This window comes from Diceros bicornis, chromosome 10 (genome assembly GCF_020826845.1).
Source record: "Diceros bicornis minor isolate mBicDic1 chromosome 10, mDicBic1.mat.cur, whole genome shotgun sequence".
In the NCBI taxonomy this organism is placed as follows: domain Eukaryota; kingdom Metazoa; phylum Chordata; class Mammalia; order Perissodactyla; family Rhinocerotidae; genus Diceros; species Diceros bicornis.
This window is the reverse complement of record NC_080749.1, coordinates 37531613-37555436: the sequence shown is the minus strand read 5'-3', so window position 1 is coordinate 37555436 and position 23824 is coordinate 37531613. Positions and strand designations below refer to the sequence as shown.

Genomic DNA, 23824 nt, shown 5'->3' with positions numbered 1-23824 from the left:
AATACTAATTACAACCCATCACCACACACATGTACCAAATTATCCCCTCCACCCTCCTCCCTCCCCCCTTCCCCTCTGGTAACCACCAATCCAATCTCTGTCTCTATGTGTTTGTTTATTGTTGTTATTATCTACTACTTAATGAAGGAAATCATACGGTATTTGACCTTCTCCCTCTGACTTATTTCACTTTGCATTATACCCTCAATGTCCATCCATGTTGTCACAAATGGCTGGATTTCATCGTTTCTTATGGCTGAGTAGTATTCCATTGTGTATATATACCACATCTTCTTTATCCATTCGTCCCTTGATGGGCACTTAGGTTGCTTCCAAGTCTTGGCTATTGTGAATAATGCTGCAATGAACACAGGGGTGCATGTACCCTTGCAAATTGGTGTTTTCAAGTTCTTTGGATAAATACCCAGCAGTGGAATAGCTGGATCATATGGTAGTTCTATCCTTGATTTTTTGAGGAATCTCCATACTGTTTTCCATAGTGGCTGCACCAGTTTGCACTCCCACCAGCAGTGTATGAGAGTTCCCTTTTCTCCACATCCTCTCCAACACATAGTGTTTCCTGTCTTGTTAATTATAGCCTTCCGTTAGATGTTTAATTCTGGATGTCAGGGGAGAGTTCTAGGCTGGAGATTGAGATGATATATAAAATGAAGAGACTACATGGAATTACCAAGGGAGTGAGTGCTAACAGAAAATAGGCAAGCTCCAAGGATTTATCCTAGGGACATACCTACATTTAGAGGTTAGAGAGAAGAAAAGGCACCAGCAAACCATAAAGAGAAGGAATGGCCAGAGAAGTACGAAAAAATTACGACAGCACAGTGACTTGAAAGCCAAGTGAAAAATTTGTTTCAAGAAGGAAATAGACATCAACTGTGCCAAATTATGCTGATAGCTTAAGAAATATGAGGACTGAGAACTTACAATTAAATGGAACAACATATGGATCATCAGTGACCTTGACAAGAGCAGTTTTGCTGGTATTGTGGGCGTTAAAGTTGACTGAAGTGCGTTTAGGACAAAATGGAGGTGGGGAGTGGTTCAAGACAGTGAGTTAAGCCAATTCTTTCAAGGAGATGTTGAAAAAGAAGAAAAGAGAAATGGACATATCTGTGAGAAGTGTTGCTTAGATGGTTGTTTTTAAGGGAGAATAAACAGCATGTTTGCATGCAGTTTGGAATAACCGAAAAGAGAGAAGGAATTGATGACTGAAGAGGTGGGAAGAATTATCAGAAAGGTGCTCTTGACTAATTAAGCGGGGATGGCATCTAGTGTGCAATAGATGTGCTGGTTGTCATTTGAAGCAGGAACAAAGCATTCATAGTAATAGGAGAGGAGGTAGAGTATAGGGCTACAACTGCAAGTAAAGGGGTAGATCTGATGGTGGGACTTGTGGGAATTTTCTTCTATTTTTACCAATAAAATAGAAAGTAAGATCATAAGCTGACAGAGAGGATTGGAGTGGATGTATCAGGGGGTGTGACGGGAGTGCTGAAATTATGAAATAATAATTTACAAAGTGGAAGAGCCAACAGACAAGGGAAATGTCACGTGATTGATGGAGAGCATTAGAGTTCTGCTTGAGGATCTGATCATGACCGTATGAGTCAGTGTGACTGTCCATATGACTGTAAGAGTAGTCTTCACAATAAGCTCATTATTATACTAGATCAGTCTCTTCAACATGTCATATAGTCATCCTGTTTTGTTCACCTCCTCATCTCTTCCTCCCACTTTGAATCTCTGTGTTCTCCCTTATATCTATATGTTCCACTCATTATTCATTGGCTAACTCGTGGCTCATTTTTCTATGAAGCCCTTAGTAACATAACTCTCTATCTTATCTTTCCCTCTATAATTTTCATTGGCTTTCTCTAGTGGTTGACAGAACATACTTGGAGTTATACTTCCGGGACTCAAATGTCAGCGGTGTGACCTTGGAGAAGTTACTTAACCTCTCTGAGTATGTTTCCAAATCCACAAAACAAATACAACAAAATATAGGATATACTTTGTGGGCTTTTATTGCGAATCCCATGAGATAATGCAGGTAAGCTACTTAATGCAATGCCTGCTACGTAGTGAAAGTTCAACAAATATTGACTAGTAGCTACATTTACTATTATTACAGAATTTATTAAGTCATGTATATTAATTAATTCATAGGGGGAAAAAATCTTTCCCTAAACACTAATCACTGTGAGCTCACTAAAGATAAAAACTGTGTGCTATATATATTTTTCTTAATTTCTCACAAAATACCAATCAGAAAATATAAGAAAGTCCCACATAGAAGTCACAGAGCTGAAGAATACAATAACTGAACTGAAAAATACACTAGAGGGGTTCAACAGAAGACTAGATGAAGCAGAAGAAAAGATTGTCAACTTGAAGACAAGGCAGTGGAACTCACCCAATCAGAGCAACAAAAAGAACAAGAATTTAAAAAGTGAAGATAGCTTAAGAGACTTACGGGACAACATCAAACGGACTGACATGCACATCATAGGGCTCCTAGAAGTAGGAGAGAGAGTAAGGGGCAGAAATCTTATTTGAAGAAATAACAGCTAAAAGCTTCCCTAACCTGGGGAAGGAAACAGACACCCAGATCTAGGAAGCCCAAAGAGTTCCAAATAAGAGGAACCCAGAGAAACCCACACTAAGACACATTATAAATAAAATGTCAAAAGTTAAAGAAAAGGAGAGAATATTAAAAGTAGCAAGAGAAAAACAACTTGTCATGTACAAGGGAACCCCCATGAGACTAACAGCAGATTTTTCAGCAGAAACTTTGCAGGCCAGAGGGGAGTGGCACCATATACAGCTGACCCTCTGTATCTGAGTTCCACATCCACATATTCAACCAACCACAGATCAAAAGGCCTACAACGGTTGCATCTGTACTGAACAGGTACAGACCTTTTTTTTTTCTTGTCATTATTCCCTAAAGAATATAGTATACCAATTATTTACATAGCATTTACATGGTAGGTAGTATAAGTAATCTAGAGATGATTTAAAGTATACAGGAAGACGTACATAGGTTATATGCAAATACTACACCATTTTATACAAGGGACTTAAGCATCTGAGAATTTTTGGATCTTCAAGGGGTCCTGGAACCAATCCACGACAGATAGCAAGTGATGACTGTATTCAAGGTACTGAAAGAAAAAAACTGCCAACAAAAAATGCTCTACCTGGCAAAGTTATCATTCAGAAGTGAAGGAGAGATAAAGAGTTTACCAGACCAGCAAAGCTAAAAGAGTTCATCACCACTAAACTGACCTTACAAAAAATGTTAAAGGGCCATAAAACTGAGAGAAAGAATGCCTTTTCTCAGGGGAAAAAATAAAGCAAGACACAATAAATGCAATAAATAAATTTATAGTGAAAAACATATTAGTACACATATTTTTTACCCTAAAATTATAACCACTACATATGTTCCATATATTTCAAGTTAGAATTGGAGTGTACACAATAAAATCATTTACTTTTTGACATTATTTTTAGTATTTTTAATGCAGCAAAATTACATGGCAATATTAAGATATTAAATATTAAAACTCAAAGACCAAACACAAACTTTCTCATTTATACAGCAATTATCATTCAGAAAGTGTTTTGGTTTCTACAAGGAGACTTTGCAAGATCATGAAAATATTAATTGCGATATACAATGAGAATTTTTAGACATATGCCAACATCTCCCATGTCAATAAAACACTGTCTTACTGTCATGGGTTAAAGTATATTAACTATGAAATCAAATTCTTCCTCAGCAAAATAACATTGTATATTGGCATTAGAACAATTTAGCCTTCCCTTAAGGCACTGATATGTGTGCAGAAAACATCTATCTGTGGGAAAAAATAGTGAGGAGGAATTTTATACAAAAGTCAAATATTTCTTCCACATAGGATTTTTCTAGCAATATCAGAACTATATGCTTTCTTACATTGAATCAATCTGCAAATGTTTGTTAAGAAACCATCTTTACTTTTTAAATTAAGTTTTTTATGTGGTAAGTAAAAAACTACACATTTTAACCACAATGTCTACTTTTCAGGGGCCAATTTTAGAAATATCAGAATCTCAAAATTTTTAAAAATTATATTTTACTCAATTATGCCAACACTTTACAGATAAATGTAGCTTCAATTTCACAAAGAAATAGAAAATGAAAATATTAATTGGATTTCTGATCTCTGTTACGCAGCTTTCCTTTTTAATTTGAGAATTACTACAAATTTCATATACTTATAAAAACTTTGCCTGTAAAGATAACCATAGTTTCTACAATAGTTTGATTTATCTAATGTGCTCGTGTGTGGAATTAATTTCACTACCCAAATTAAAAGTGGTATTTAAGTACGCCTCTGTGTGTGTGTGTGCGTGTGTGTGTGTGTGTGTGTATAATCAGCAATACCACCAATCTCCTAATCACCCAAATTTGAAACATTAATCATCTTTTGACTCCTCTTTATTCTCTTCCCTTGTATCCAGTCAGTCACCAACTATAAAATACCATTTCAAAATACACTTGGGATCATCTCTACTTACAGTTTGTTTCCCCCCTCCTTCTTTGCTTTAGGTTTAAAACATAAACACATGCATATACGTGCATGTGCGCACCCCACACACACACACACAGATACAATCAAAAATTCAATCACATTCCCTTCCCCCCCGAAACTATCCTAAATGTGGTGTTTACCTTTTCCCTTCATCTTAATTTATTACTACACATTGCTTTATGTGTCTAAGGCAACTATCTTAGTGAGGTTCCTTATCTAATCATATCTATGTGAATACAATAGGCAATAGGTAATCCTATTAAATTCAGGCAATTAGCAGACATTTGGCCCTGCCCAGAACATCCACAAGACATTTGGTCTATGCCAAAAGGTCCTTGATATGTGGTCCTGTCTAAAATGCCCATAAGACATTTGGTCCACAAGACATTTGGTCCACACCAAAAGGTCCTTGACATTTGGTCCATGGAAATGTTGGGTCCACGTTAAAAGGTCCTTGATATCTGGTCATATTTGATCCCATCCAAAACACCCATAAAGACATTGTGTCCAGGCTAAAAGGTCCTTGATATTTGCAGGACCATTTGGTCTAGCCAAAACATCCATCAGACATTTGGTCCACACCAAAAGGTCCTTGATATTTGGTCATATTTGGTCCTGTCCAAAATTTTGCTGAAGACATTGGGTCCAGGCCAAAAGGCCCTTGATATTTGGTCATGTCCAAAACCATTTGGCATGAGCCAAATATGCTCATGGATGTTTTGGACTGCTCAAATGTCTTATGGACATTTTGGACAAGATCAAATGTCAAGAACCTCTTAGTGTGGACCAAATGTCTTATGGACATTTTGGATAGGACCAAATGTCCTGCAAGGATTCAGCCTTCTATAATATCTGCTGTATAAAACTGCAGGAATATATATTCCTAAATATCATGTCCTTCATGCCATATTTCTGCTCTAACACCTTGTAGTTCCTACTATGACATGTCTAAACCAAGGCAGAGGCATTGTTTTTAAGACTCTTCATCATCCTTTCTAGGCCTATGATCCAGAATGGCTAGTTACAACTTTCCATTCTAGTTGTGTTGTCTCCTCATAAGTCCTCATATACTTTCTGTCTAAACTGTATCACCTTGTTCCATTCCTCAATTATACAAAATTTCTGCATTTTAAAAACTGTTTTTCCCTTTTCTTCTTAAAATTTTTCTGTATGTTTTAGAATAAAAGCTATCACACTTTATTGATATGAGCTCTGATTTTTAATGAAGATTAAAAAAACAAATATTTCTGTCCCAAATAACATAGAATGAAAATATAGGGAACAAAATAAAATAAGAAATATAAGGAAACATGAATAGCCATGATAGTGGGTAAATATAAAATCCTTTTTGTCCTCAATAACTCAAGTGGGAAATATCTAAATAAAAATATGATTATATGGTAGATTTAGAAAATTAAAATTAAATTATCTGCTTTCTCAACTAGAATTTGCAAAACAAAAGAAAAAAGATATTTGGTCAACTTAAATATATGAATTCTGAAGGGTATAAATTAAATAATAGCCAGGGTACATACCTAAGTTTACCTATAAACTTGTTCTTAACAGGTAGTTTCACTGGCTCTGCTCTAACCAGAACTGGCTTGCTCCTCAACATGCTTTTCTTCTTACTCAGAAAGTTATCTCCTTTCTGACTAAGCCTGGTTCCATACACATCTACCCTATAAAGCCTGGCTCTATGTATACCCTCTTAAAAAGCTTTCCTTTACCTCACCTCCACATAATAGTGCTACTAAATTCACATTTCCATGTGCTATAATTTTTTAGATATTTTCTGTCTTGCATGCACAATGTTCTGCAATGGAGAACTGTATTTCTGGGTTTTCATGGGTTCTCAATTAGATCTTGATAAGTGCATATATATAAAATAATAAAAGATTTTTATTTTCTAAGAAGATGAGCCTGTGAATAGAAAGCTGAAAAGTATATTTGCAATTCCGGGAAGAAAGCATCTATCATTAAAAAAGTGTTCAAAGAACAAAGTTAGAAGAATCATACTTCCTGATTTCAAAACTTATTACAAAGCTACAGTAATCAAAACAGTCTGGCACTGGCATAAAAACAGACACATAGACCAATAGAATAGAACAAATGTCCCAGAAATAATTCTTTATGTATACAGTCAAATTATTTTCAACAAGGGTGCCAAGACTACACAATGGAGATGGGACAGTCTTTTTAAGAAACGTTGTTGGTAAAACTACGTAGTCATGCACAAAAAATGAAGTTGGACCCTTACCTTACATCACATACAAAAATTAACTCAAAATAGATCAAAGACCTAAATGTAGGAGCTAAAACTATAAAACCCTTAGAAGAAAATGTACGGGAAAAGCTTCATGACATTAGATTTGGCAATAATTTCTTGGATATGACACCAAAAGCACAGGCAAAAAAGATATAAATAGATAAACTGGATTATATCAAAATTTAAAACTTCTATTTTTAATAAAAAGGACAAAATCAACAGAGTGTAAAGGCAACCTACAGAATGGAAGAAAATATTTGCAAATCACAAATCTGATAAGAAGTTAATATCCAGAATATACAGTCATGCTTTCCTTAATGATGGGGATCGCTTCTGAGAAATGTGTCATCAGGTGAATTTTTTGTTGTGCAAACCTCATAGAGTGTACTTACAGAAGCCTAGATGGTACTGCCTACTACACACCTAGGCTATATGGTACTAATCTTATGGGACCACCATTGCATATGTGGCCCATTGTTGACCAAAATGTCGTTATATGGTGTATGACTATATAAAGAACTCCTGCAACTCAACAACAACAAAAAATAAATGACTGAATTAAAACATGGGCAAAGGACTTGAATAGACATTTCTCCAAAGAAGAAAAACAAATGGCCAAAAAGCACATGAAAAGATGCTCAACATCACTAATCATTAGGGAAATGCAAATCAAAAGCACAACAAGATACCACCTCACACCCATTAGGATGGCTATTATCAAAAAAAAAAAAAACTGAAAAATAAAATATTGGCAAGGATATGAAGAAACTGAAACCCTTGTGCACTGGAGTGTAAAATGGTATAGCTGCTATTGAAAACAGTAAGGTGTTTCCTCAACAAATTAAAAATTGAATTAGCATATGATCCAGCAATTCCACTTCTGTGTATATACTCAAAAGAATTGAAAACAGGGTCTCAAAGAGATATTTGTACACCCATGTTCCTAGTAGGATTATTCACAGTAGCCAAATGGTGGAAGCAACCCCAGTGCCCATCAACAAATGAATGGATAAAAAAAGTGATATACACATATAACGGAATATTACTCAGCCTTAAAAAGTTAAGAAGTTCTGACACATGCTACATGGATGAACCTTGAGGACATTATGTTACGTGAAATAAACCAGTCACAAAAAGACAAACACTATATGGGATTCCATTTACATGAAGTACCAAGAGTAGTCAAATTCATGGAGACAGAAATTAGAACGGCGGTTGCCAGGGGCTGGGGAGAGGGGGAGAAAGTGAAGTTGTTTAATGGGTATAGAGTTTCACTTCCGCAAGATAAAAAGAGTTCTGGAGATTGGTTGCACAATAATGTGAATATATTTGTAGAGGAGGGAAAAGACTTCTCTACCCTCTTGGGTTTAGTACCTGGAGCCTGCAAATTAAACTGACATTAAAAGTTAACAGCAGAAAAGTTATATAACTTTTATTTGATGTTAATATTTTGGTTTTACATGTATGGAGGCCTTCATAGAAAACAAGGGAAGACTCAGAAAAGTGGTTAAACTCCAGGGCTTATATGTTATTTTAACAAAGGGTGATAAATTGTGGAGAAGTAACAAGAGAAAGGAAATGGGGTTTGGGTTTCTAGGGGTGGGAAATTGTGGGAAGGCAAATATATGGGGAAACTAGTGAACAATAAGCGTTATTTAGCAAGGGTTAGTTTATGCAGATTCATCTCAGCACCATCACCATCTCCAGTGATAAAGGTTGTTGTTCTCTTCCTGGTTCAAGAGAGGGAGACATCTTCACAAGTGAAATGTATGCCTTCCTGTGTCTGCGTTTTCTCTGTTGCCTTCTGCTCAAGACACTCTTTATGCCAAAGTAGTATACTTGGCGGTGACATATTCTGATTCCCTTCATACTTAACACTACTGAACTGTACACTTAAAAATAGTTAAGATGGTAAATTTTATGTTATGTATATTTACCACAATTTTTAAAAATTTCAAAGTAATAGTGTCAGAAAATTAACTTAAATAAGGAGACCGTTGAGGGGTATTTGACATGTAAAGGGAGTTATACAACATGCTTTCTGCCTACAGAAGTACACAAATGTGTCCCTGTGAACATGCCTGGAAATGTTTTACTCAACTTTCTTATTTGAAAGGAAAGTTATAGTATAACAGTATTATTATCCCAAAGAAAATAATACCTATCATCTCCATCTTCTTCAAATATATATATACATTTATATGCATACATAAACACACATAGACATTCTTAACACACCACGTTTAATTTGGGTAGTAAAATTAATTCCACACATGAGCACATTACATAAATCAAAGTATTGCAGAAATTATAATTTTCATCACAGGCAAAAATTTTGTCGGCATATGAAAGTTGTAGTAATTCTCAAATTAAAAAGAAAAGATGTGAAACAGAGATCAGAAATCCAATTAATATTCTCATTTTCTGTTTCCCCTTTGTGCAATCAATGCTACATTTATCATATTTTAATTCATGGGAAAGGCAATCCATATAAATGGATAGGTACACTTATGAGACTGAGCACAGAAAAATACATACTACGGTTTATTTCTGTTTTATGTAGTAAATCAACTCTTTGTCCTTCGAGAGCAACTTACTCAGAATTTGTATGCTACAGCTCTTCTTCCACTAATAATGTAAGACTGCTAGAGTCTTTTTCTCTTTATCAGCTTGCAAGTGTGCATATGTAAGGAGCAGTTATTTGGTCTAGGATATAAATAGCTGAAATAAATTTCCTGTTTCCTCATTTTTTCTCTGATGAAATATATTTAAATGCCAGCTGCATTATAACCTTCAAATAACTCAATACCAGAACTTGAAGTGCTATTAAATGAATGAATACAAGTAAAGGCTAAAGAACCTTAGCATTTTGTTTTAATTGCTCATAGCTTTTTTATAAATATTCACCCAATAATTACAGTCAATTTCTTATTTAACAAGAATTGCAGAGTAAAGGGAGAAGCCGATTAAAAAGTTTCCTTGCTTCGTCCAAAACAAAAGAGCTAGAGGGCATAAGAGAATTCCACAGAAAAATAATAATAATCAATATAAAAATTTCACCAAGAACTCGGAGCAATCCTATTCTTTCTTTGTCATTTTGCAATTACAGGTGTGTCCATACAATATTATAATTAGCTGTTTATGTAAATATATTCCTTTTACTCCTCCAATCCAGGTCTGTTATATCCATTTTTTTGTTCTCAAGGCTAAGCCTGTATTATGTAAATGACAGGGATTGGTTGGTTGGTTGGCTGATTAGTTGGTTTAATCAGTAAAAGGAAACTGGGGCTTAGAAAATTAATGACTTACCCAAGATCCAAGAGTAAGCCAGAGAGCTAAATCTCAAACCTGTGTGTTTTGGCTCCATAACTAGAGATTTTCTGCTTAATTACTTGAAAAGTCTCTCTCCACAGTTGGCTTTTTGTTCCCCCTATTTGTTTTGCATATGATGGAATAGAGTCAGTACTCATCTCATTGATTATGATCATAGTCATATTGTTTTCTTTACTTCCAGGAAAGCATAGAAGCATGGGATAGCCCACAGATGTCTTAGCAAACCAAAATGGGATTTTTGTCTGGCTTTCACGGAAATACAATTCAAATACTGTTTACAAATACACACACACATATAAATGCATCTACGAATTTGCTTAATGTTTGTGTCGTTGCTTTTGTATTTTTATGGAGTTTTATAAATCCATAAGACTGTCATATTTCTAGCACTGTCTATTCCAAGAACCCAGCAGATATTTAACAGCTCTGTTTATTACTAAAAAGAAATCATAGTATCTAGGTGCTTAAGGTCCACTCGACTTACTTAAATGTGAGTTTCTCAAAGACGCTTTCCCTCAGGACTCTGCTCTCTATCCCTTACCATCTTTGTTCTTTTTTTTTTTTTTTTAATTTTTTGTTTATTGCAGTAACATTGGTTTATAACATTGTAAAAATTTCAGGTGTGCATCATTATACTTCTATTTCTGCATAGATTACATCATGTTCACCACCAAAATACTAATTACAACCCATCACCATACACATGTACCGAATTATCCCTTTCACCCTCCTCCCTCCCCCCTTCCCCTCTGGTAACCACCAATCCAATCTCTGTCCCTATGTGTTCAATGCAAAGTGAAATAAGTCAGAGGGAGAAGGTCAAATACCGTATGATTTCCTTCATTAAGTAATAGATAATAACAACAATAAACAAACACATAGGGACAGAGTTTGTTCTTTTTTTTTGATCTAAGTTCCCTGAAGCAGGGACTTAGTTTTGTTCAGTGCTATATCCCCAGCACATAGAACAGTATTTGGCACATATTAGCATATTAGGTGCTCAAAAATAATGTGTTTAATATCTCTTAATGAGTTTCTTTAATTTGGTATTTCTCTCTCTCCAAATACTATTAGAAAAATGTTATGAGGCCGGCCCGGTGCCGTAGTGGTTAAGTTCACACGTTCTGCTTCAGCAGCCTGGGGTTCGTGGGTTCGGATCCCAGGTGTGGACTATGCACTGCTCATCAAGCCATGCTTTGGCGGCGTCCCACATACAAAGTAGAGGAAGACTGGCACACGTGTTAGTTCAGGAACAAGTAGAGGAAGACTGGCACACGTGTTAGTTCAGGAACAATCTTCCTCAAGCAAAAAGAGGAGGATTGGCAACAGATATTAGCTCAGGGCCAATCTTCCTCACCAAAAAAAATCTTACGTTTAAAACGAAACAAAATGACATCTATGTACTTGCTTTCTGAAAACAGAAATATTTAAACCCTGTTCTTTTCTTAAATCCAAACTATATAAATTGATAAAATTTTATACCCACAACTGATGAGAAATATGCTAACAAATCCTTAATGCTGATCTATCAACACATCCAATTAACAATCATTTTTCTCAAGTTCTGAATCAGAATTTTACATTTCACTTTTCATTTTTTTTTTTAATTTATGGAGGATGGGCAAAGGAGAGAGCAGGTTGGTTACAGCTGTCTGGAATTTTATTTATACATATATATAGACTACAATAAGAATCTCAGAAATTGGGGGCCCTGAAGAAAGTAAGAAACTTAGTAAGGCCTTCAACTTGATTGCACTTAAACTATCCCAGTACCCTGTTATTTGTGATATTATGATTCTACATCCCTCAAATAATTAAAGATTATATAAAAATGTATTATACCTATTAATAAATTAAATATAGTAAGTAAATTAATATAAATATTTAGACATTCGTAGGGATGGACATTCCAGAACTTAACTACAATTTGTCCTAATGTTTCATTACAATTGCCTCCAAGAAAAACTGTTTTTATCTAGTCTCTTCTCTGTGAAAACAGGGGATATTTACTTAGATTTATTTCTCTGAACATATCTTCAAATATTTGTAGATTGATACTAAGGCTAAGCACAACACTAAACTATTTGGACAATTTTCTGAATTCAGTTGAGTTAGTTTAAGGGCATATTCTGGTAAAATATGCTGAGATATTTGAATGAATGCACTTTTTGGGCGGTTTAGACACTTTCTAAATAAATATTAACTTAAGTTTTCCACTAAAATAAATCAAGTTCTTTTTTAACTATTTGCAGATCCCATTTTTTATGTCTTTTTGTAATTTATATCAGTCACCACTGAGGCTAGCTTAATGTGTCCATATCTCTTTAAGACATAACTATCTAAAAATTAAACTGGAACTGACTAATACCAAAATTGAAAAAAAGTGTTTTCTACATCAAATGAGTATTAACAGATTTCTACATCTTTTAAATAACAGTTTGGGTGGCTGACTCATGGTATGTTTTTCAACATTGGTTGTTCCCAGGCAGTCACAGAACTGAGTCATTGAAGATGACTTGCAAATGTCCTCAGTGAACATCACACACACTTTATGATTTGTCTAGGAATTTGGATGGTATTTGTGTTTTCTGATAGTGTATACTATGGTGTCACATAAAAAATAAACTAGAAAATTATTTATTTCACTAATATTATTTCATAGACTATTTGTAAAATCTCAAAATTCAAGCAATGATATCCACAGTAATTATAGCATTTTGTGTACTTTTTATACTAAGCAATTTGAATTCTCCATTTTTAAAATGTTGAATTTTTCCACAGTTTTTTTTTTTTTTTTTTTTTTGTGAGGAAGATCAGCCCTGAGCTCACATCCATGCCAAGCCTCCTCTTTTTGCTGAGGAATACCGGCCCTGAGCTAACATCTATTGCCAATCCTCCTCCTTTTTTGTTCCCCAAGCCCCCAGTAGATAGTTGTATGTGACAGTTGCACATCCTTCTAGTTGCTGTATGTGGGACGCGGCCTCAGCATGGCCTGACAAGCAGTGCATCGGTGCGCACCCGGAATCCGAACCTGGGCCGCCAGTAGCAGAGAGCGAGCACTTAACCACTAAGCCATAGGGCCGGCCCCGAATTTTTCCACAGCTTAAGGCTTAATTACTCAAGTACTTAATATGTTAAGTGATTCTTAAAAGAAGAAATCAGCCACAAATATTCTAAATGGCCGCTCAATGAAGATTTTGCTTTTTTTTTTTTTTCCTGAGGAGGACTAGCCTTGAGCTAACATCTGTTGCCAATCCTCCCCTTTTTTCTTGAGGAAGATTGGCCCTGGGCCAACATCCGTGCCCATCATCCTCTACTTTTTATATGGGACGCCGCCACAGTGTGGATGGCTTAACAAGCGGTGCATTGGTGCACGCCTGGGATCCCAACCTGCGAACCCTGGGCCGCCGCAGTGGAGCATGCACACTCAACCGCTGAGCAACTGGGCTGGCCCCATCTCTTTTTTTTTTTAAGTGATGGCTCTTACTAAAGCAGTTCTTACCTTAATCATCCCAGATTTGATATAAAATTTAATTTATTTATGTTCTGATAGTTGAAAATACAGATCTTTCAAAAATTTGAAAGAGTGTTTATGTGGTTTTCCTGAATACATAAGTATCACATTTACCCATTTTATCACAACATAGTGTATAAAATAAAGTAATAAATGCAACATTATAATATTATAAACTTAGCATCTAAAATGCTCAAAATTATTTAGAAGAATATGCTTACCATATATCTTTAAAAGTGCAAATGTGTCTACTACATATAAACAAACATACACAAATATGGACAGAACTACCTGTAAAATTATTTAGGCCTTTGGAATGTACAAACGTAATATTCAATGTTTTAGCCATTTGCTGGGGGCCAAAAATATCTATAATATGTAGTTACTTGTGGTCTTGTTGAGATAGACATTTTAAAAGCATACAAGGGTATACAAAACCAGTTACTTAGCTACCAAATGAACCTTTTGACTGCACAGCCCCAGCATCTCAACAAAGTTTTGGTTACTCTATTTTGGTCTTATCTGAAATAATTCAGAAAGAAAGAAAAATCAGATTTAGTAAATATGATGTTAATATCACTATGATACTACTGTAATATAACCCATAATAGGCGGAAAATTTTATTTGCATTAACTATGATTTTATTTTATATAGGGAAAGTCACTACATATCTAAAAGAACAACTTCTATTTACATAGAAGTGTGTTCTGGAGCATACTGGTAAACTTGGAGATTTTCTAAAATCTCAAGACTTATCTTTTCCGAGTGTCAAGAGTTTGCTTTATAAGGACTGTACACTAGAATAACAATACTGCCACTAAATATTCTGATTTTTATTACATCCATTTAAAATATGTTCAACAATCTACAGCATAGCTTACAATTAATCACATACAAGTTGAATTTTTCAACATCATTTTTCATGCTGTATTATTATTTCCAAGTGAATATTTCCTCCATGGCTGAAAATTGAGCATTCTAATTGTAAATAGCAGCATAAATTGCTGGAACCCACAGTAAATAATTTTTAAAGGGTCAAAAAAATCTCATAGGCAAGTGGCTATTTTTACTCTGGAACAGCCATGTGTATAGTTTTTCAAAGTAAAGTGTAAGAGCTTTCTATGTAGGCAAGGAAATAATCTGTCAAAGAGCATGTTTGCTCTGTATTTGGCAAGATAAAGCAAAGCAAAACAAAATACATCTAATGAAGAAAAACCTGTTAGGCTTGTGTATTCTGTAACGTCTTCTCAAGTAACACATTTTGCTCTACCAGAGAAGAAAATCGTTCACGTCTTATCATATGTATGCACAGTAAATTCCTGCTGTGGCATAGGTATTCAGAGGCATACAGTTCTAGAATTGAAATAATCTGAGTTAACTGACATTCTGAGATACTCTGAAATATGGAAGTTACTAATATATAGGGTTATATAACACATGTAAACTCACCCTTCTAATCTTACATCCGGCAGACTTCTGTTAAGGGCAATCAAATCACTGGCCATAAGGTTAAACTGATTGATTTTAAACAGTTCTTTCATTTTCTCCTGGTCATCCTTAGGAATCAGCACAGCCTTTCCCATTTCTCCTGGCCCTTCTTGGTTTCTTGAAATAACAGCTGTAAGACACACACAGGTACACACATACATACAAACACACAGATAATGAACTGAATAAATAAACTTACGTGTTGGATTAGATTCTGAAGTTTATTTATATATTGGCTTAATAATATAATCATCAGTTCTCTATTGATTACTTACACACCATACCATACACTAAAAAAACGATCTATTTTAATCAATTAACTCAATGCTGCATGTTGTTTTTCAAGTCTAGGCATATTATACTATCTGACTGATCATTAAGACTTAATAATTAAGCAATACAATACACCAAAACTTTAAACTTCTCTGTCATATTTTATCATATACTTATTAGAAAGGAATGAAGTTGAGCACTGGGCAGATCAAGTTGTGCAAAATAAAAGACCTTTTGAAAATATACCAAGATTAATTTATTTTTACATCCAATTAAATGTTTTGATATTTCACATATCTACCGCCATTACATTTATTTAAAGAAAATGAAGTTGATAATCCTTTATGGGAATTTGATTCCTTTGTCAAAGTATTTTCAAATAAGTAAAGAGAACTTTCATAGTAGTGACACATAACTTCAAACTTCAATTTGGATTTGGATGCTATGTGCTCCATAATGGGAACTTCACAGCAATATTCTTGGCTTGACTATTGATTAAGAGAACTCAGGATTCGATATACAGGCTAATGTTCTTGCCATTTCCTCCAAGATATCACTACACTCATGTCCCTTCTAGCTCTAAAATACATATCTCAATGTGTGTGTGTGCGGTGTGTGCACTCATATGTCTGTCTGTCTGTCTGTATATTAACATATAATAATAAAAGGTTCCAGTCAATCCTAATGTACCCACAAGTTACTCTTCCTAATGACATTAAATTAGGTTAAACTGAAAGAAATGTGGTTCCGGTCTTGACTCTCCCAATGTTTTGCTATATTATAGTTACTAACACATTAACCTTACTGAATTTAGTTCCCACACACTTTAAAGGGAAAATATTTGGAACCAAATTACATTAAACTATTGTAAAAAAATTTAAAGGATATAACACATGTGAAAATAATTTGTAAATTATAACATTTCATAAAAATACAAATTCTAAAATAATAAGAATATGCTCAATACTAGAAGACAATAAGGAAATTTTCCTCTGACTTGACCTTCATAGTTATAAAACATCAAGCCCGGTATTACTAGTCTAATATACAATTGCTCGTCCAGTTGATTATCCTCTTGGAAACGTTTTCCTGATTTTGGAATGGCATGAGTGAAACTATAAAAGAGAATAGGCATTTCTAAGGACCTTCAGATATGGGTATCAGGAAGGTGATTAGCCTGGAAATCCTCTCATACATAGAAAAATGATAAGAACTAGGAAAATTTAAAATCAAAAAGATATATGTATCCAAATTAAAATTATTAAAAAAATTATCATCTAAAGAAAGTTTATGAAGAATCTCATTCACTTTAAGAAGCAAAAATAGAAATGATGTCTGGAATTTTATGAGAAAGCATATTTTGCTCAATTTAAGAAATAAAATTCTAAGAGCAATATTTTACTTTAGGAGTTTGTAAGTTTATTGTTCTTAACATCAGATGCGGTTTTTGGAGTTGGCTTCGGCTGAATTTGTGCTCTTGGTGAGACACCGGACTTAGATAGGCATTAAAGTACCTTCCATTTCTAGGATTTTTTTTAAAGTTTTGATTCTACAAAAAAGCATTAAGGGGCCGGCCCCATAGCTTAGTGGTTAAGTGCACGCACCCCCACTACTGGTGGCCCGGGTTCGGATCCTGGTCGCTCACCAACGCACCGCTTGTCCGGCCATGCTGAGGCAGTGTCCCACATACAGCAACTAGAAGGATGTGCAACTATGACATACAACTATCTACTGGGGCTTTGGGGAGCAAAAGGGAAAAAAAGGAGGAGGATTGGCAATAGATGTTAGCTCAGGGCCAGTCTTCCTCAGCAAAAAGAGGAGGATTGGCATCGATGTTAGCTCAGGGCTGATCTTCCTCACAGAAAAAAGTGTTAAATAGTTCCCTCAGAGTCCTTCTAATTCCGAAGTAAAGAACATAATCAGGCTACATGATACCTATTAACCATTTAACCAACACATTTTATGTATTATATATTATACATATACACATGTAATATCCTAGTGTATCCTAGTGTATAACCTTACACTAGTGTATACATATCCTAGTGTATAACCTTAATGCCAGAAAAAAAACGATTAATTTTTTTCTAGTAAAGAATTTTTGATATTTTGATACATTAAAGAATAATTAAAGGCTTTGAGGTTAAAAAATTTTTTAGAATTTTTCGAAATTAAAAAAGCAATTCACCATTCACAGTTCTTTAAAATATTCTCTATAAATTCTGATAAAAATACATTACATTACAGAGAAATGCACCAGGCTCAACAAAATGCTACAAAGGCTAGGAAGCAGATAAGATTAATTCTTACTCTACGCTGAAAAGACACGGGGCTCAACTACCTCTTAAGGCATGAAGATCAGGTAAGGTACATTTGGTTTATGCAACACATTCAAAGGTGTGACCATTTCCTTGGCTTAGCATTATGGAGATTATAGATTTTGGAGTAAGTGTATCATGTTATAGTGTTATCAATAAAAATAAAATTGTCATAAACGGTATCCTTATACCCAGAACTAGTTTGCAAGCGCATATAATCATTCTTCTTAATTATTCTCAGTTTCTTAGTGGAGAATAGATAACAATGTGTATCAGGTTAAGTGTCTCCTCCCCAAAGTTAATATGTTTTTCTATAATAGCCTCTAATGAATGCATATTTGACATTTTATAAAATGTATTTTCTTGTGCATGAGGAGACCTATTGGTGTTTTTCACCTTGCTTGAGCAAAAGGAATGCTAAGTAATTATAACATAGAACCAGTCTTTTTCTTTTTGTGGCTCATACCTGGAACAACGCATCTTGCTGGAAGAAAACGTGATTTTTTTTTTTTCAAAATAATATAAATAGGAAATGGAAAACATTAAGTAATTGGGCTTTGTGGCTTGTCTCCAATCCGCAGTACCTTTAAATAGCAACTCCTACTTTTTTTCTCACCTATTGATTTCTCTCCACTACTTAACTTAAAAATAACAAAGACCATTCACATACACAAAAGAACATGTTCCCTCACAACTGAGCTAAAAAAACAAAAAAAATTCTTATTGAAATATTTGTGCTACTTTTCTAATAGGTAAATGTAATAATAAGGCAAGTAATTTGACATTATGATTTCTTGATTATTGTTTTGAATTTGGATGGAAATGTCCCAATTATAAAGCTGGCTTGGACCGCAAAAATATTTTTATATACCATACAGTAAGTTATTTTCTTCCTAATTATATGGTAACATCATTAAAAAATAAGTAACTAATTTGACTTAAAATTACATTATAATGCCTATAAAAAATATAAAAGCAGAATAATTTTATATGCTTCTTTCTTTTTCTTTAACATAGTATGTACTGTAAAGATTTACAGATTTATTTAAATCTTAGAATTTCAATTGATAAAGAGGATGGATGACCATCAAAATATAAATAAATCAACTGATCAGTCTACCGAAAGGAACACTACATATTAATTGCATTATTTGCTTATGTACACTGCATCATGAACATTTTTTCAATAGCAGAAATGCCCCATTATTAATGAGCACTGTCTTTTTGAAAAAAGAGAGATGAGACAACCTATTTCTAGAAAAAAACTCTGAGTAAAAAAATTTTTTTAAGTTGATTTTAAAGTAATGATTTTATTCTGTTAAAGGACACAGTAATATACGATGCATACTGGTAAAAGCATAGCAGTGAACCAAAACACAAATGTTATCCCATGTGCCGCACTTTCCAAAAACTACTTCAGATTGTATTTCCATCCTCAGATCTACTTATTTGTTAATTTCTGTATATTTGCCTTTAAAATCTTTCTCTTCATTGACATCACAGCTTTCTCTCACTTTTATCACTTCCGATTTGTCAACTGTAATAAATTAAAAATCTTGAATTTTAGTCTCTCTCTCATCTTTGAATATTCATACTCTGCTGCTAATAATGTCCCTAAGACAATGCTTTTTGTCTTGTCAATCATAAATGTGTTTGTAGTAGAGTCAGAAGATGAGAAAATCACACCAACACAAGGACCAACTTCTACCATCCAAACAAACCACTTTGCCCTCCGCTCAGCGTTCCCTGGGCCATGCTCCTTTGCCAATTTACAGACCCTGAGTTTATTCTCACTGAATAAAGGGTAATTCTCATTAAGGAACTCAGTATACACTTGCTTTGGCCCATTTCTGTTAGAAACAATACTAGCCTTCAAATATCAATATTATAGTATCAATATTATAATAATATACTTTAATATATTACATATTAAACAACCAAATTCATTGTATTTAGGGTGTGAAAAATGGCAATTTATTTACTATCCTTCTGAAAAAGAACTATATACAGTTTTTATATATCTGACACATCTGATAATAACTTTTTATTTTTTATCATAGTCACATGTGGTGTTCTGATTGTTGTCCATTACATTTCAGTAACTAGATTTTTATGCAGCGAGAAAGTTGCAAATAGCAAGCCCTGATGGGATCAAGTCCAGCAAACATTAGCTACTCTTTCCCAGGAGGGTGCCTTCTGTTAGATAATCAATCAAGTAGCATTTTTCACCAGCTAGCTAGAGGAGACATCATTCGCAGAACCAAGGGAATACTGATTTTGAAAACTGTCTTTCACTTATTTTTTAAATCAAAAATATATTGTTTTTATGTTAAATAAAAATACATGCTCATTTAAAAGAAAGAAAGGAGGATGACAGAGAGAGAGAGAGGGAGTGAAGTAGGTAGGTAGGTAGCCACTATGAAAAAAAGTGAACAAAGAAACTACTGCTTGAATGGTCAACTTTAATCTATGCAGAAACATGCTCAAGCTGTTAAAATAAAATCATTCGTACACACTGAATCCTATTATTTCATTTATCATTATCATACATGCTTGTTTTTTTCATTTAAAAAGCAATTGTGGAAATCTTTCCAAATAAATATATGAGTCCATACCTACTTTCTAATGGCTCCAACATATGCCATAGCTTGGTTATACCTTGACTTATTTAACCAATCCTTTTTCATTGAACATTTATGTTGTTTTCAATAATCTCTATTATAAACCATGATTCAATTAATATTCTTCCTTATGCATATATCTTTGCAAATTTGTCTGAAACTTTGGTTGAAAAGGTGGTGGACATTTAATGTGGAAACTGTAGATTAACCGTGCTATATTGGAGCTACTCTTTTTCTCAACACTTTGACTTTCCATATCACATTCCTTCAGACAGGAAGTTCTTTCCATCTCTGATGACTGAAATAATCCCTGTTCACCAATTTTAACTTTCAGATAAGGTGATTGTTCTCTCCTCTATGATTTTACAGCTCTTTTACTTTATTCCATTATCCTTTTTATAACACTCCATTAACACTACCTGTTTACATGCTATGGCAAAGAGACTAACCATTGAACTATCCCATTTTCTCTTCCTCCTGGACAGACAGCTCTACAATACTACCCAGCCTTCCCTGCAGTAACCAATGATCTGATAAATAAGGATAGAAATGACACGTGCCAAGTCCAGTCCTGGCCCATAAAAACTTCCCATGTATGATTCTCCATGTTCTTTCCCTTGCTATAGCAACTTTGGAAGCCATATGTTGAAGAGCTGTCACAAGAAAGTAGTAACATGGGTTGTCTGAATCACCACTTGAAGGAGAGCCACTGGCAGATCAGGTATACTCACTGCATAGTTTACATGAGAGAAAAACAACTCTACTTTGCTAAACCATTGGGATTTCAGACCTATTTGTTACACCTGACAGTGTTATTAATGCACTCTGTTCTTTCTCCTTTAGTCTATGAAGACTCACCAATGCATTCGGCCTCAACTTTGACTCAGCCCAATGCCTGGCACTGTTCATTCAATTGTGAATAAACTGAAAAAGTAGAGGAAATTTTGAGACAATCTAGTTCTTCTATTGAAAAACAGACGAACAGAGTAACTAAAATAGAGGTTTCCCCATCTCAGAGATGCATAAAATTACCCACTGTGGTATTTTAAAAAATGTCAAACCTCTATTCCATATTTATTTTTTATATTAAAAAATTAGTCCTCACTAGTATTTAATATGTGGGTTGAGAATAATATATGCATGCATTATAAATAAATTTATATATATTAGCACAAGCTCAAAAATTTCTACTGATAGAGGCACACAATTAAAATATGTGGAGACTATGGCCTTAAGGGGTTTTAATTAGATCACAAGTCAGATCCTAAGCAGGTAGTTAAAGAAACCACCATTTAAATAAAACAGGTAAGTGATTAATGTATTTTCTCTCTCTTTCTCTTTTTCTCCCCCATCTCTCTCTCTCTATACGTATATATACGCTAAATAGTATATGAACTGAGTTATATCCATACAAAGAAAACTATTCAATAATTAAAATTATGCTATAGAAAAATATTTAATGATATGGAAGGTGTTCATATTATACTTAAGTGAAAAAAGGGTGATGAAACAATGTTAAAAAATAAGCCCATTTCGATAAAAAAATTAAGCTATATGATATATATGCATATGTCACCACAGAAGATTAGCAGTGGTTCCTTAGATTAGAGGAGCTTTTACATTCTTTCTTTAGCACTTTCTGTGTTTTCTAAATGAGTTCAATTTTACCTAATAAGGTGATTTCAGCTACATATTAACCAAAAATCTGGTTCAGTGAAGAGAGAGATAGCCTTGCTTTTGCAGTGGCAGGTACAAAGTGAAGTCAGTAGATATTGGGGGCATGAAAAAGTAGGGATCAGTGGTAGGTGGAGTTCCTGAAGTAAGGAAAGCTTCTTGATGTAAATAAGACGACAAGCAGGTACAATAATACTCATAATGAATTACGGTTTGTTCTGGCAGGAAAGTTCCTCACGGGAACTTCACTACAATTTACAGATAGGAAAACATTTCGTAGCTGAGCAAGGACAGTAGCAAACTTCTTGGTTCCTTTTTAGGAAAAAGCAAATTCCTATATTAATATAAAAATTTTTCACCTTCCTTTCACAATAATCCTTATAAAACATTCTCCACATCTATTAAGCCAGTGCTATTCTTATATACAGTAAGAGGTTGTTTGGCACATGTTACAGTCATAAATGTTTCCTGGAAACAATTGGCCCAACTTTAAAAGTGTTCACTAAAGTAATAAAATAAAGCTGAAATATGAAATTATTTCCTTCTGCATTAAGAATGAGCTTCCTCATTAAAAGTATTTAAAAGAGCCCCATCTTGCAATAGCTGTAGTAATCGTCTTAGTTCCAGCTTTAAATAGGAAATCTCCCCAACCCCGACCTCTGCCTATACTGCCAAAAAAAAAAAAAAAAAAATCTTTGGAAACAAAAGCACCAATTTTGGCTGCCAGATGCTTTAGGAAGCTCTTTGTTAGGGGACATCTCAAGCAGAATAATAGTCATTTTAAAGGAGCCCCTTACATAACCCAACATTCATTATAAATGGTTCCTAAGAAATACAATAATAAACTTTCAGCATTTGATATATCATCACACATGATCTATCAAGTTTGCAAAAATATACTCACTTTGGCCAATAAAAGGAGCACTGCATTCACTGGCTGTACATCTAATTGAGGAAGTACATACATATTTTAAAAATAACTTCTGAATGTAACATTTTATTTATTATGAAGCTGTATAAAACATCTAATAGTGCTCAAAATTTATTAACTAATATTAGTCACAGAAAATGTGAAGGAAATATTACTCAGCAGGTGGTTATGAGTCCTTTTGGAAGTAAAAAATATCCTTCACAAAAGCCTGCAATTAAAAATTATAAAAGAATACTGGATTAAGTATGAGCCGAAAAATGGATCATCTCAAATACCCTACGGTATTTTAAGTCATAAAATCAAATCCACTGCTGGACTCGGGGGCTTCGTTGATGGCAGTTGTGCTGAATGTCTTCTGTTCGACCCTCCAAGTTTCACTCTGCACCATCTCTAGTCTACTCTGTGTCCTAGGTTGCTGACCTCTATGTCCACATCAACCAGGCTCCCTCGCCCTTTGACTTCTGGCTGGGAAAATACTGACAGATATTAGGGGACAAGAAATGAATGAGGTTGAAGTATTTATTTCCCTGGTTCCCTCTGTGTGGGGTTGTTGAGGGTTGGCTCTCTCACTCACAACTATAATTTCACGGGGAGTACCCTACGACCCATTAATGAAGGAAGGAAAGGTGCAAGCCTAGATTCAATAACAGCTAGATTTATGCTAGCACCTGCTAGAAGCTGCTTCTTTACAACCCTACTCAGGGGTTGTCCTGAAAGTCAGTGGGTGAAAGGAAATCCTCCCATCAGGCAGAAAATCAGAGAGGAAATTTGACTGAGTACTGTATGAAGGGAGTGATGGCTTGA

At 34.5% G+C, this 23824-nt stretch overlaps 1 protein-coding gene across 6 annotated transcripts in view; it reads right to left on the bottom strand.

The window, feature by feature from the left end:
• The window catches only part of GALNT13 (polypeptide N-acetylgalactosaminyltransferase 13), a 666195-nt gene that overhangs the window by 250092 nt on the left and 392279 nt on the right, over positions 1-23824 (bottom strand). For all 6 annotated transcript variants that reach the window (XM_058548993.1, XM_058548992.1, XM_058548994.1 and 3 more), the window contains one exon: positions 15165-15333. In XM_058548993.1, coding sequence (XP_058404976.1) covers positions 15165-15333 — 169 coding nt within the window. The remainder of the gene's footprint in view (positions 1-15164; positions 15334-23824) is intronic.